Source organism: Anser anser (assembly GCF_964211835.1).
Source record: "Anser anser genome assembly, chromosome: 10".
Classification (NCBI taxonomy): domain Eukaryota; kingdom Metazoa; phylum Chordata; class Aves; order Anseriformes; family Anatidae; genus Anser; species Anser anser.
Genome location: NC_139730.1, coordinates 4,429,891 through 4,444,078, shown reverse-complemented (window position 1 = coordinate 4,444,078; position 14,188 = coordinate 4,429,891). Strand labels below are relative to the sequence as shown.

The window sequence follows — 14,188 nt, the reverse complement described above, 5'->3', positions numbered from 1 at the left end:
AACACTGGACTCCTGGAAGTAACTGAGAACTGCCTGAAATCTGTATTCATGAGCTCTCTGAAATCTCAGCATGTTCAGGGGATTCAGCCTTTCTTTGCATACTACAAATATAACAACAGTACGGGTATCATTATGGCAACCGGGAGCATTACTATAATGAAAAGGCCAGTACTATTTCCAATACTGCTATGATTGTTACTTTGTTTTGCAAGGTAATGTGCACTTTCACGGGTGCTAATAACACCAGGATGAGCCAAGCATAGCTTTCTCTTTTTGAACTCTGCCAATGTGCTTCCTTCCTGACTTGCAATAATCCTTGTTATTTTTGCACTGAATGCTTGACCAAAGACCATGACATACCAAAAAGAAGTTCTGTGACCTGAGCAAGTGGGCTGACAGACACTAATTATGCACGGTTGCCTGTCCTGCCATTTGAAACCTGCTTTAATTCAGACGCACAGAGAGGGGAAGGAAAAAAAAAAAAGCAAAAAAAAAAAAAAGCTGGTAACTACAGCCAATTATTCAACCACTGAAATCCTCATCCTTCAGGCTGTAGGTACATAGCAGAGATTGTTAGCTCTGATGTTCTCTGGGAACGGGGGCTTAACTGTATTACATTTAATTCATTTTTAATTACAAAATATCAACATTCATTGAAATATTTATTATAGAGTATAAGGGAAAAACAATACAGCATGAACATTACCATTATTTATGCCCTTGACTAGCTGTCTGACTGCAGATTAGATTAGACCTGAATTAAATGAATGCAAAGAGAAATGTGTTGCTATGAGACTCAAATCAGTCATGTGACAAATTTAAGGTCTGATGACAAGCCACAGAATCCAGACAGTTCTGAATCAAAAGCCAGAAGTCCTCCTTTAACTGATCTCACTGTGTCTAATTAGTGCAGGAATATATACAGCACTGCTTGGGATTTTATCTTACCCTCCTTTCTAATGGAAGAGCAAATAAGCTTCTACAAGTAAAACCAGGCATGAAAGGCTGAGCTAAGGACAGAGAAGCCCTCAACTGCGTTCTCTTTGCATTTGGGGGTTTGTTTCTATTTAACCCTACATGGTCCACTAGAGGGCATTAAAAGAATATTTAAAGCTAGTTACATTCCCTGCTCAAAGATGAAGCTGCCCACCTGAAATAGCATTTTTCTGGAATCTACTACATATTATTTTCCTAGACTGTGGAAAAGCCACCATATCCCAACCATTTATTTCAACTAACACACTTATTGTTTTGATAGTACAAAATCAGGTAGTCCAGTACACCTTTTATCATCTAGAAAACGCCCAGAGTGGAAGGTTTCACATGTGGACTGAAGTCAGAATTTTTAACATGCCAATTCTCTCATCTCCAGTCCATTCTTCAGGTGCCTCAGGAATGGAATCTAAAGCACTGGCACCTACAGCATTTATACTATCTGTCAGTTACAGCTGGGCTGAACTGGGAAAACCCACATTCAACCTTATCAATACAATTATTAGAAAGGATGGAAACAGAAAATAGACTATACGACAATACCTGTGTAAACTGCATAGTAGAGGCAGAATACAGAGCAGAGACGTGATATAAACCTCTACCAAATTCACTTTTGATTCAGCCCTGTAAGGAGGCAGGTCGAAGTGTAAAGTTCCGCTAAGTACTTCAAAGCCTCACCCACACTTGGAGGGTGTTAGGGCTTGTAGTTTAAGCTTATCTCTAATTTGCAGCACACAAACTGAAATAACACAGAATTTGATGATTTTAAGTGATTTGTAATCTGGCCATACCAGTTTACCCCTATTCACAGACACATTATGAACACAACCAACAAACTAGTTTGCAAGTACCCTACTTGTAGAATAAAAAACATCAGGCTATTACCTTCTCTCTTCCAGGGACAGAGAAAACATCACGAGTGGATGATGACTGCTTCAAGAGTTTTTCATAGTATGTCTCAGCATCTGCTTGCAGAGCCTCTGGATCTCCCACTACTGTATCTACCAAGTAAAGGCAACCTGCAGTTAAAATAAAACACATGATATTTTTTACTTTTAAAGTGAGCTAATAAATATGAATTTTAAAACCACAGTTTTCCCAGCAGTTGATTTTTGTAAACGGGCCCTCATCATTCCCATTGGAGCCTTTTGTAATCGTAATCTGAAACAAGAAGTCTGGTAAAATCCTATCTTATTTGCTATCTACCTCTTGACATGCAATTTTACAAAGTACAACCATGACAGCATCAAATCACATTTGCCTCCTCTGAATTCAACAAGCACAGTCTTAAATTTCTCTAGGTGTAAGTAAATAGCTTTAAAGTTATAAGAAGAAAATTCTTCAAAACACAGCCTGAATTTTAGTACTGTCCACAAATACAACAGGAACAGAATTCCAAAGTTTCCACAGTTTCTTGGAAGGCTGCCCCTTTATGTGCCAGTCCATGGTCTGTAGTATATTGTTAGTTATCTCCTCCTCTTTTTTTTTTTTTTTTTTTAGTCATTTCAATTGGGCACTTTTACAACAATTAAGTAATAGGAAAAAATACCAAAATATTTATCCACAGAAGGGCTCCCAAAATAACAACCACAATCTTTTATGCAACATAACTTTCAATCCACGTGACTCAATGCTGTAGGATATTCATGCAAGGTATTTGTTAATTGCATGCAAACAAAAATTACATACATCTGATGCCTGCTACGTAAATGCAAATTCCAAAGCAGTGCTTCTGAGAAGCCAAGCACCCTCTTTCTGATACAACAAATCATACTGATTGGTGGTTCCTCACCAGCTGAAGAACATTAGAGGCAATGGGTTAGCAGTCAAAATAGTATTCTGCCAGCTTTCTGCCACAGGAAGGAAATATTTTCAATTGAAGATCCTTTCAGTCAACAACCCATGCCTGCAACTCTTGTAAGGCCCAAACTGAGGACAAAATCTTCTACCACACAACTATAGTTTGAGTCTTAGCTCTAAATCTTCCATTTTTAATCAAGGTTTGCTTTCACATGGCAGTTCCTGTGACCCAAGTTTAATGTGAAATAACTAATCTGATAGTGCAAAGTAAATGGCTGAGACAACGAACAGTCTTCTGAGGGCCACTGTAGGAGCTGTTTATATCAAGATTCAGAAACTACGGATCATGAAAGTACAATATTGAAAACTACACCTTTCCGTGTAAAAATGGGAGCATGGGATGTGCAGTACCAGGTCAGACTTCATCCACTGCCCCACCATTCTCCCCCTGGCACCGCTCAGTAACTGATTCCTTACCAAAAGGTAAGAAACTACAACCGATAATTCACCACGACCCAGCACAGCTAAAAATACTTTAAACACCATTTCCCTGCCCTTTGCAGGCACTCAGCTTACATCCTGATAAGGCTTGATAGCAAAGCTCTGTAGTCAGACTGCTGAACAGAAGCTACTCCGCTGTCACAAGATGGGAGAAAGAAGCATTGCAACACCGGCAAGTTGAGTCACTTTATAAAATCCCAGCCAGTATTTAGCACTAGCGGCTGTTTTTTTCTGCAGCGACCTTCTCTACCGTACTGTGTAACACCACCAAGCAAAGAAGCCATATAAGGGAAGGAAGAAATAAGGCAGAAATTAAAGATTATTATTTAAAACGTCAGTAATTTACTGAAGTAAACTTCCTGGGAATTTTTTTAACAAAAGAGCAACATGTAAGACTTAAGTTTAGCACAAAGAAAAATATTGATCATGCAGATAAATACCGTTCATGAGAAGCTGTTTACGAGGCTATATCCTGCCACTGCTAGGCCAAAGCAACTTAATAAGCACTTCAAAGCTGTCTCCTCACTGAACAAAACAACCAGCACCTTCAAATTTACACTAACTTTCTGGTACCTAATATATCTATATTCTAAGGTAATGGAGATCCATTTGAAGAATGAATTATTATCACAAATTAAATAATGAGGAATTAGAGAAAGCTTCCAATCAACACTGCCTTAATACAGCTTTCCACAGAATTATTTTTTCTCTGAAAATTGCTTTTAGACTTTCCTTTAACTTGTCTTTCCTGTGTAATATTCTGAAAATGCCTAAGTATGTTAGGAGTATGTGTTCCCATAAAGGGAAGATCAAAAAAACTGTCATGAATTAAACAAATCTGTCCCAACTTCTGTATACAAGGGGGGGGATCCTTCAGGGCAATATGGAGCAGGTGTCTAAATTTGGTGCCCTGGAGTGCCCTCAAGAAGTCAGTTGTGCTAAGGCTGGGTTTTGTGAACATCCCCCAAAACCTGCACACACGAGCACAACCACTAGGACTGTTCAGCTGCCAGAGGAAGGAGAAAGATCACTGAGGTAGCTTCAATCTGTTTATGTTAACTAAAGTTTTCCCCAGTACAAAGTGAAGAAGTATTTCCTCTTCCATGTATGCCCCTTTCATATGCATTTTGTCTATTAAGAAAAAAAAAAGACAAAGTCTAACCGTAACTATAATTATTAGGCATTTGACTACAGCAGTAATTATTGCTGGCTAGCAAGACATTATAAAGGTTCCAAAATCAATTGCAAAATAATTTAACTTTGCTTTAAAAGGAAAGCAGCTATTCTCCTGTGAGTGCTTCGGTCTGAGGCCCCTACCAGCATCTAGGGATCCCAAACTCGCAATTTTCCAAGGACAGCCCTTTACCCCAATTTGAATTAAAGGATTTCATATGAATTTGATCTTAGGTAACGACAACAAAAGAGCCCATTGTAGCAGCCTGACAGCCAGCGAGAAACAGCCCCGAGCACAAAGGGTTACGTCTGGGCGGGGAAGGAGCAGGGGAGCGGAGGGGGGCAGAGGGGGTGAGTCATAAAAAAGGGGCCTCCTGCTGCAGCCACAGGGGAAGGGCCGTGAACCAGAAGCAGAGTAAATGTAGAATGGGAGGCCTACTGCGTTAGAGGGCTTCCAGGCGTTCGTCCTGTGGTGGCTGCCATCTTACGTAGCCAACGCTACGTAAACCTGCTCAGCACATCATAAGGACTGATGCAACAGCGGTGTGAGGAAGGGTTTCCAACAGACAGGTCCGAGTCCGGGATTTTAGGGAGCTCCAGCATTCAGGGAAAGAGGGGAGGAAGTATACGCAGCTCCACTGGAAAAAAAAAGACTCATCCAGAGATAAATGAATGAATTGACATAGAAATCTGATGGCCATGTTTCCATCTCAAGCATACAAAATGGATTTTAAAGCCCAAACTAACGTGGTAATTCTGCTTCTGCTCTCGTTTGTTTCCATGGAGCAGGCTGGGCCACGTACTCAAGCTACTACGTGTAAGTGCATCTGCTCACTCTGGTGATGTGCCATCAATTTGCGCTAAGAATCTGGTACCCGAAGGGAAAAGCTGCAGCTATACAGGCAGTCAGGCACTGCCCGTGCTCCGTCCTCCTTAGGGGATGCTCACCTCCAGCACCGAGAGGTACCTCAGCCTACACCACCATGCTCCTCTGCTGATCGACATAAACCAAGGTCCCCGTTCCAGTCCTGATCCTTAAACTCAGTTTTTGTCTAACCCCTCTTGTAATCCACCTCTGATTTTCTCCAGAACAGAGAGCTGGATTTTATGGGTGCTTCATGAAGTGCGCAAATACTGTTCTTGTAGAGGTAAAAGTCAGACAAAGAGCAGTTCGCTTAGGATCCAAGAAGATCAATACGCGTGAATCCAGACAGATCTGCCTGGCATTCTGCCGTCCTGCATCAGGCAGCTATATAACGACTGGAATCACAAAATAGAAGGCAATACTCTATCTTGAGCTAGAAATTGATTTTTCTGGACTAGAGACAGACCCCATCGTTACAGACCCAGCAAGAATGTCATTTGATCAGTTGAAGTAAGCAGGAAATATTTTTCCATGGGTAAAAGAATGTATTCTCGATACAACAGAAAACACATGGTGCACACACTTGGATGTGAAATTCCACAAGTGAGACTGCAGAGTGCAGGAATGCCCAAAGGTAAATGAAATGCCTCGACTGATTCTTTTTGACAATTCTTCTACATCCTCTGCAGCTAAACCCTACATCATAATAGAAATAATTTAGCTAGAATATAGATAACTGTAGGCTAACATGAATGGGATGCTAGAGCAGTTTAAATCACTATCACGTTCCTCGAGCTCTTTTTGACTAGTCGCTTCAGTACCTATGGATTAGTTTTACTATTTTGTGACTATTTAACAAATCAGTTACAACTTGGCACAATCAACTCCATCTCTTCATAAAACTGCTTAAAATATTCATTTATATTTCAAATTAGTATGCACTGCTAATATACTTAGTCCCATTGATCATGAACCCAATACACGATTTATTAAACGAGAGATACTCGCTTTAGTAGTTAAGAATTTTCTATTCCTGCGTTCATACGTAGCTTATCAGGACTGGGTCCCTAAGCCAACACGTTGGTGACGTAGATATTTGGGACCTGACACACCACTGAGTTGGCAAAGATCCGTTAAGGTGTGCTGACACTTCCAAGAAAGTGTTAGTTGTTGAAAAGAGTATTTCAGAAATTTGTAAGAGCATTTAGGATGCTGCTGGATTTGTAAAGCAAAATACATCAACCTCACTGTAGGTGAAGCGTTAAAAAAGTGTTATGTCTGAAGTGAATTAATCATTTATCCTACAACTACTTTTTCATGTTCTACAAACACAAGGAACGATAGTACATGCATCCATTAAGAAGTGTGTGTTTACAGAAGAGCTATCAGTCACCGCATGATTAGTATCTGGACTGTGCATCTTAGTGTATGTGGTTGTGTAAATGTGCATCACATTTATACGTAAAAGAATGAAAAATACTCGAATGGGATTATTAATGGTAAAGGATAGACAAAAATAACCTAGCAGTTCTAACTTCTAAGTCTCATTAGTTTTTATTCAGTTTTGCCATTTGTAATGCTTGGAATAGCAACACTGGTTTCATTTATTTATTGGCTTTATTTGCATGCCAATATATTTCACAATTAAAAAAAAACAAAACAAACTTCAGCAGATTTTAAGCGTTTCTGACGGTATCATGGGTTTTTGCTGTCCAAGAACTATTTTCCACTTTTTTTGTAATCAAAAAACATTTTGCAATACGTAACAAACATACGTACACCGACGCAAAAAGTCTGTGTATCAAATCAATATTTAGGATGGAATGTTCTTGTAATTAAACGAGGCAAGTAGGATTTATTCTTACCACAGGTGTGTTTTTGTGGCCCCCAACAAACCACTTTATCTTCTGTCTCGGTTGTGGTTGTTATCACTTAAGTGTATGCCTTATCTACCACTTCAAAAGGGCGTGACGTTTTTCATATCAGTCCCTCTGAAGTCACAACATGAAAAGACAAAGAAATCATGTAGCATAAATTGTTCTCTGTTCTCCCGTGGCCTGTCGCTGCCATGCTACGGCAGCAAACCCACGACATCGTCTAGGATCTGAAGATAACATTTTTTGCTCCCGTAAATTGAGTACACGTAACAGAAGTACTTTCCATTACCCTCGCACAGGAGCGGGAGCTCTGCGCTAAACGGCAGCGCTTAACACCAACTTCTCCCTTCCTTCCAAGGGGCTTGAACAGCTCTGTGCATGTGGTTATCATTAGACAACCATATTTGTTTAACCTTTCAAAGGAAGGAAGAGGTCTTTGGCATGTTCCCGGGAGTACACGCGGAACCTAACTCTCATATCCTGAATTTAATTGAGCAACTTCACGTCAAAAGCCCGAGCTGGAGTGTAAGTGAAACTTCGGCACCGTAACAATGTGTGGTGGCAATGGAGCTATGGGCAAAGGCTGCGGTGTGATATCTGTCCAACCTGGCAAGGCAGCCTTTAACCACACGCTGTACATCATTAATGAAAACAATGTTCTGCCCCACTGCATTACTTTTCACCATTACTAACAGAGCAATCACTCTTGGAAGGTAAAGGATGAAAAAAATGTGTTGGCATCAGCATCGCGCTACGCCTTGAGCCAAAAATGCCATTTATGTTTTAAATGTAATTCTATCATAATTCAAATGGTGAAAAGGGTCTCAAGAGACTAACTAACTATAAGTTTCTGACTGTAGATAATTTTCTGCTGCGGAATCAATAAATTAAGGCAGAAGTGAAGGGAAATAATCCTAATCCCATCCCCGATTAAGAAACCAAACAGTTTAGATATGAGTTCAGCTGTAGCTCTACATGTCATTATTACAAATTCTGCAACTTAAGAAATGGAAAAAAATAGACAATGGAATTAAATAACTGATTTAATTATTTAGCTCATTTTGGAAAACTGCCCAGATGAAACCATGTTATTTAAAATGTTTTCAAATCTAGGAAAGCAAGAGTACATTGAAGGGGTCACATAATGGCATTAATCGACCCAAACCTGCAGTAGTCCTGTGCTACAAACAGCTTTCAACTGCATGTATTTTCCTTCACATGGATATTCAGCAGTGTTACACTTAAAAAAAATAAATAAAGCCGCGCCCAGCTCATAGTACAGATAAATTGAAATACATCTGTGTAAACAGGCTCCCCCTGCCACATTATACACAAACTGCACATCTGGGCTGGCATGCTTTGCACAAAGCTCTAACCTAATGTAATTGAAAAAAGCTGAGATATTACGGCCCAGAAACAGACTTTATAAATAAATACTGTAGCGTACTGTGCAAACATGGAAATGCTACCAGCTGTAACTATGACATATCAGGAATTCGTCCTCCTGCACATGTAACTCCCTTCTTCACATCGCATAGATGCTAGAAAGAGGTAGGGAGAACAACTCAGGGAAGGTAGTCCTGAAGAGAAGTGACCTTCAGGGCCATAATCCATACAGGCTTGAAGGTTCCAGTTTACATCAGGCTTTCATCAATGAAATTTCATTGACTCCATGCGATTGCTGCTAATAGGTCTGAATCTGTGAACATCACAACTAGGTTCTTAATATAACTCTAGTTGCAGCTACTGAAGACAGGGGAGGTAACAGTAGTAAGGATTCTCTTGGCTATGTAAGAAAAATCTTTAAATTTGCTAACTCGATTATTTGTCTACACCTAAACAAAATAGAATATGCAAGCGAAAATGAACTTTTCCAAAACAACTGCATCCACATCAGGGGCTTCTTCCAGCACAACTCTGTCAGTGCTACATCTCACTTCATCATACCCATAGCCAAAACAGCTATGCCAGCAGAAATTCCTATTTCCAGGCCTGACCTCAAATTAGAGTCTGACTCTCAAAAATCTACGCAAAGAAGGAATGGGAGGCCCCAAATGACAAGGAGATGTATCACTGAAGTATTTTCATCATTCAAAGAGCCTGACTAGAAAGAAAAACGACAGAAAAGGTTCAGTAAACAGCAGCAGAGCTTTTAGGAATCACAAGTTCAAATGTGATGTAATTAATTCAAGCCTTTACAAAGATGAACGGTAGAAAGAAGGACACACATTGGCTAAAAGTCATCCCGTAACATAAGGGAAAAGAAGAAGACAATGTCTCCCATAATGGTAAACAAGGAGCAGTGAAATGGTAGGAAATGACAACTGAGTCGGAAAATGGACTGACATGAAGACGATTTCATCCCATGGGGACAAGCCAGACAGACTGCCAGTTAGGCCGGTTTCAGAAAATATTTGTATTTTAACACGAAGGAGCATTTAAAGTGATTACTAAAACACCCAACCTCAAAAACTGGCACCAGGACTAACATTTAAGCACCACATTAAATACATTTCCTTGTTACTACCATCATTCAAAGCATGTGCGGGGAACCGAAGGCCACAGGGGCTACGCACAACCCTTATCTTCGTCTCATGCAAACTACACAAATATGTGCGGCATACCAAAGGCACCTGAAAGCCACACTTTGCTGTCAGAAAGGACATTCCCCAAACAAATGATGCAGCAATGAAAATATGAGACAACTAGCTTGATTTCCAGTGTTACCAACCTCAGATCCCCAATAATTTAAGTTGCAAATGTTTTGCATCTGAAAAATCTACTGCTCCCACCAGTAGAGTGCATAAGTCTACCTAAGATAGCTCAGCAGCCTCCCCAAATTGCTTACAAAACCCATTTGTACAGCCAGACTAATCTCAAAATAAAGCAATTAATTTGAGCAAAAAAAGGAAACAAAACAAAACAAAAAAGTCCCTCTTTTCCATAACAATTTACACATTGCTAAATTTATTATGCAGCTGCAAATTAATACATCACCTTCACTAGCTATCACAAGCCTGTCTTGGAACTTCTTGCTAAGGCAAGAAATAAACAGCTGTACGTAGTGGAGAAAACATGTAAACATCTCTCTTGTTTCTCTGTGCCATTGTGTCAGCTATTCTACATGTCTTTGAAGGTGCTCCAAAATCAGCAAGGCTCTGCTTTTCCCTTTTTTCTTTTTTTTTCCTTTTTTTTTCTTTTTTTTTTTTTCATTTTGGGAGGAGGAAGAAGCAGAGACAGAAGGACAGACTGGCAATTAAGGGCTACCTCTGTGCTCTTCACAGTAAAGCTGAGATTGTTTAAATTCAGTTTACACAAACTCTTCTGTAAGGACAAAAGAAACCACTGCTGGTGGTTAAAAATGCAAAAGGTTTTGATTGTAAGGGCTTGACAATCAGCCAAAGATATGACTAGGGGGAAAAACACAGCAAGACAGCTATGACCAGAATGGAGGAAACAAGGAAAAACACATGGCCTGACTTCAGAGCAGAAAATTGACTTAGGCTTTGCATAAACGACAGCATACCTCAAAGCTTGCCTGATCCACAGCCTGCCTGGAATGAGAACATGTAGTCTAAAAGCAGAGCCTATTAAAAGGCATAATGTTTCTAAACGGCATCTGTTGCGTACTAATAAGCATTACTTAAAGGACACAGGCCTTAAATTGCTACCAAACGTGCACTTATCTGAAACTGCTGCAAGGCAATCATTACAAAAATGTCACATGACACCATGGGAATTTGAATAATATAAGATGTTTTTATTTAGTTTGGCTTGAAATCATTACACAGAAAAAATATGGAGGCACTTTCTGAGATTTTGAGACTGTGGAACTTCACAGGAATGAAACACTAGCAAGAATTACATCAGCGGAGCCATTTGCCATCTGTTGTTGGTAATACTATAAAGACCAGCCACCAGACAGCAGTTTCGAAGGTTACAAACACAACATTTTTAAGCATCCGCAGTCCGCTCCATAACAGAGCAGGACCCAGTTTACTTTCGATATGTGTGACCTGAGGGTTTGCCAATCATTTTGCAAAGACAGCAAAACCGTGAATTGCCACCACAAAAGTTTGGGAGTCTCTTGGTGTGCAACCCTTATACAATGCAGAAAATACACCAGCCTGTTCTACATCAGTTCTTATAACATACTCATAAGCATAATGGCTGCACACCTCCCACTCAGAATTTAAACAGGCTAGACTTTCCCTCGTGTTGTTTGTTCTCTCACACTCTCCTCCCAAGGGAAGGAGGAAGTTCACTGCAATGCTCTTATGGGTAGGGACTCAGGTTTGTTTGCTGGGTTTTGGACTGTATTTTTTCTTTGAGAGAAGTATTTTGAAGGAGGTAGGATTTTGTTTCCTGCTTCCTTTCCTTCTAGGACATAACTATGTATTTATGTTAAAGCAAGGTTACAGTAATCTGCTTTGCCTGTGGCAGGGAAAGCGAGGAGGTTATGAAAATCCTTACCTCTTAGAGATACACACGCCTCACTCTGAGGAAAAGTCTGCTTGTTTCATAGATGAGAATTTAGTTATACTGAAGAAATATGGTTGTGGATCAGACTCATCTTTGAGCTTCAAGTAGCTTTCTCTAGATGTAGGGACCGCATTCATGATACGTAGCGCATCTACGCTACCAGAATTTTGAGTTTCCACCTTTCAGGGTGCTGACTTCCTGCCTGTAAACTTTAACTGATTGACATGGATTTCATTGAGGGCAGGGAATTTTCCATCTACCTAGAGAGGCAGATGGAAATTTAAAGCTTCATTAGTGCAACTGTTAAACTAGATGTACAGGTTTGTCATGTGGCAACTATTTCCCAGGCGCCAGCATCATATGTATTTTGTTACTCACTGAATGTCTTTTGCAGCCTTGTTGTTAGATGGTTAGCACATACAAGTCCGACTCTCAAAATGCTCTGAAATCAAAAATGTCTTGTGGCAAGGCTGAATTTAAAACAAGAACCTCAAGTTCTATGTCAACATCTGGCCTGCTTTTCAATGGCAAGGCTTGTGAAAAACAGTTACAGGAACAGACCTCAGGAACAAGTAGAGTTGCGGCACCTCAATTACAGCAGGGCATGAACTGAAAAGTACCACTTGCACAAGAAGAGCTAATGGCTGACTCCAGTATTTTCTTAACATGTTATATACTCAACCTGTTACCAATGGTTACATAATTACTTTAAACAATATTCAATTATTTAACTGTCAAAATTCAGACAACACCTAGAAACAATGACATCCATTCCAAAAGAGGAAGGGACTGGAAGAAGAACTATTTTAAACATTCGAGAATAATGAAAAAAATTGGGGAAAAAAGTGTTGACAGAACCTGAAGTGCCCAACAGCACATTTGCCTGAACATGAAAAACCAAGGCTCATTCATCTAGAGACATTTTATTTTAAAACATCAGCAGAATTAAGAGTATCAAAAAAAAAAAAAAAAAGGATTATTACCAATGTTTGACTTTCAGAAGTGGCTGATAAGAGGGAAAAAATAGAGCCATCTGACTACAGTGCATTTAGCCATCAGCAGTTAGAGGAACTAATGAACAACATCATTATTTTACTGAAGGGGATGAAGTAGGTGCTTTAGATAAATGGCAGCAACTTAAAATGCGTTTCAGAAGATAAATTCACTTTCTCTCCATTTACCTGCTAGCGTGACAAATTAAGAAAGGAGAGCATAAAAACAGAGCAGGAGGGAAAGCAGTGCAAAAGCTAACTGAGGTGATGCAACGGGCCCTTATCCAAACAAGTGCATGAACAGAGATTCTTGGAAGTGCTCCTAGTCAAATATAAACCAGGAACACTACACATGCCAGACTGCCTTGGAAATCCATGATAGAGCATGTGCAGAAGACTCACCTGTCCTAAAATAAGATCCCATACCAAGCACCAGGAGTGTTATCATTTGGGATCTCAGTGTCTATTCATTTCAAAGCGGTGTTCCACCTCATAACAAATTGTGAGTTCTCTCTGTTGGCCCACACTAGGCAGAGAAGCTCTTTAGCTATGGCCAAAAACACCAGTAGATTAACTTGGGCTGAAAGCAGATGGTTTTTCTCTCCCCCAAAAAATTAATCATTACAAACCATGTATTTCTTGTTCTACAATCATCTCACGATCAACAAAGAAAGTACTTACTGAATACCCTTTCTTAAGTAACCAAGGGCAACGTAGAAAGCCTTTTATACCTATTCTCTACACCAAAATAATGCGGCAAGTTATTTCTTGCTGGTCAAGACACAATGTGTTTACTGCTCCTTCCGTCCCCGACACCGTGTTCTACCTCAGTCTGAGCAAACACTTTAACATGTCCTCTGCAATTGGGCCTTACAGATGTAAAAGTATGTTTACAAAGTATTGCCTCTGCTCTTTATTAGTTCTCAAGTACTTCACCGTTAAAGTCACAACCCGATGCACCTGTGCCTCTACACGTACACAAGATGCGCCATTTTACCAGCGCCACCCGCTGAACCAAAGCTGACAGAAATTCTGGGGCCAGCTCCTCTCTGCTTCAGGGCGGGTTTGGGCTACCCTAAAAAACCTGGAGAAGCTACTTGTGTGCTCGGGAAAGGGAGAAAAGAAAAACTTCAGCGACTTGCTCTGGTAGGCCCGCTTTGAGGAGGGCGTCAGACGGGACCACCCCAGGGGCACCTCCTCACCTCAGCCACCCCGTGGAAAACTGCGGGTTGGGAACACGGCCACGAGGAGCCGGGGCTCGCCCTGCCGTGAGCGCAGGCGAGGGCACAAAAGTGTTCGCGACGAGGGCAGGGCGGCACGTTGGGCGCTTCGGCAGCGCCCCGAGGCGGGCGCTGAGGAGACGCCGCCATTTCGCGGCGGCGGGGGGCGCCCGGCGGCCCCTCACAGGAGGAGGCGCCCGGCGGGGCTGCGAGGCACCGCGTCCTGCCTCCCGCGGGTGAGCAGCCGGCCCGGGGGGACATCGAGGGCGGCAGGAGGGAGGCGAA

The 14,188-nt window shown here is 41.0% G+C and overlaps 2 protein-coding genes across 6 annotated transcripts in view; one reads left to right on the top strand and one right to left on the bottom strand.

Annotated features, from left to right (window-relative positions):
* LOC310904690 (protein FAM169B-like) overlaps window positions 1-14,188 on the bottom strand; it is a 194,999-nt gene that overhangs the window by 179,691 nt on the left and 1,120 nt on the right. For all 3 annotated transcript variants that reach the window (XR_014588535.1, XR_014588536.1, XM_083849790.1), the window contains exon 2: window positions 1,879-2,012. Coding sequence is in view for 1 of the 3 variants with exons in the window: in XM_083849790.1 (XP_083705916.1) it covers window positions 1,879-2,012 (134 nt within the window). In the remaining 2 variants the exon portion in view is untranslated. The remainder of the gene's footprint in view (window positions 1-1,878; window positions 2,013-14,188) is intronic.
* PGPEP1L (pyroglutamyl-peptidase I like) overlaps window positions 7,217-14,188 on the top strand; it is a 26,411-nt gene continuing 19,439 nt past the window's right edge. Inside the window, exon 1 of one of the 3 annotated variants that reach the window (XM_083849793.1) lies at window positions 7,217-13,829. The gene's annotated coding sequence lies outside the window, so the exon portion shown is untranslated. Of the gene's footprint in view, window positions 14,140-14,188 lie in introns of all 3 variants that reach the window. The other 2 variants (XM_083849792.1, XM_083849794.1) reach the window with 2 other exon arrangements.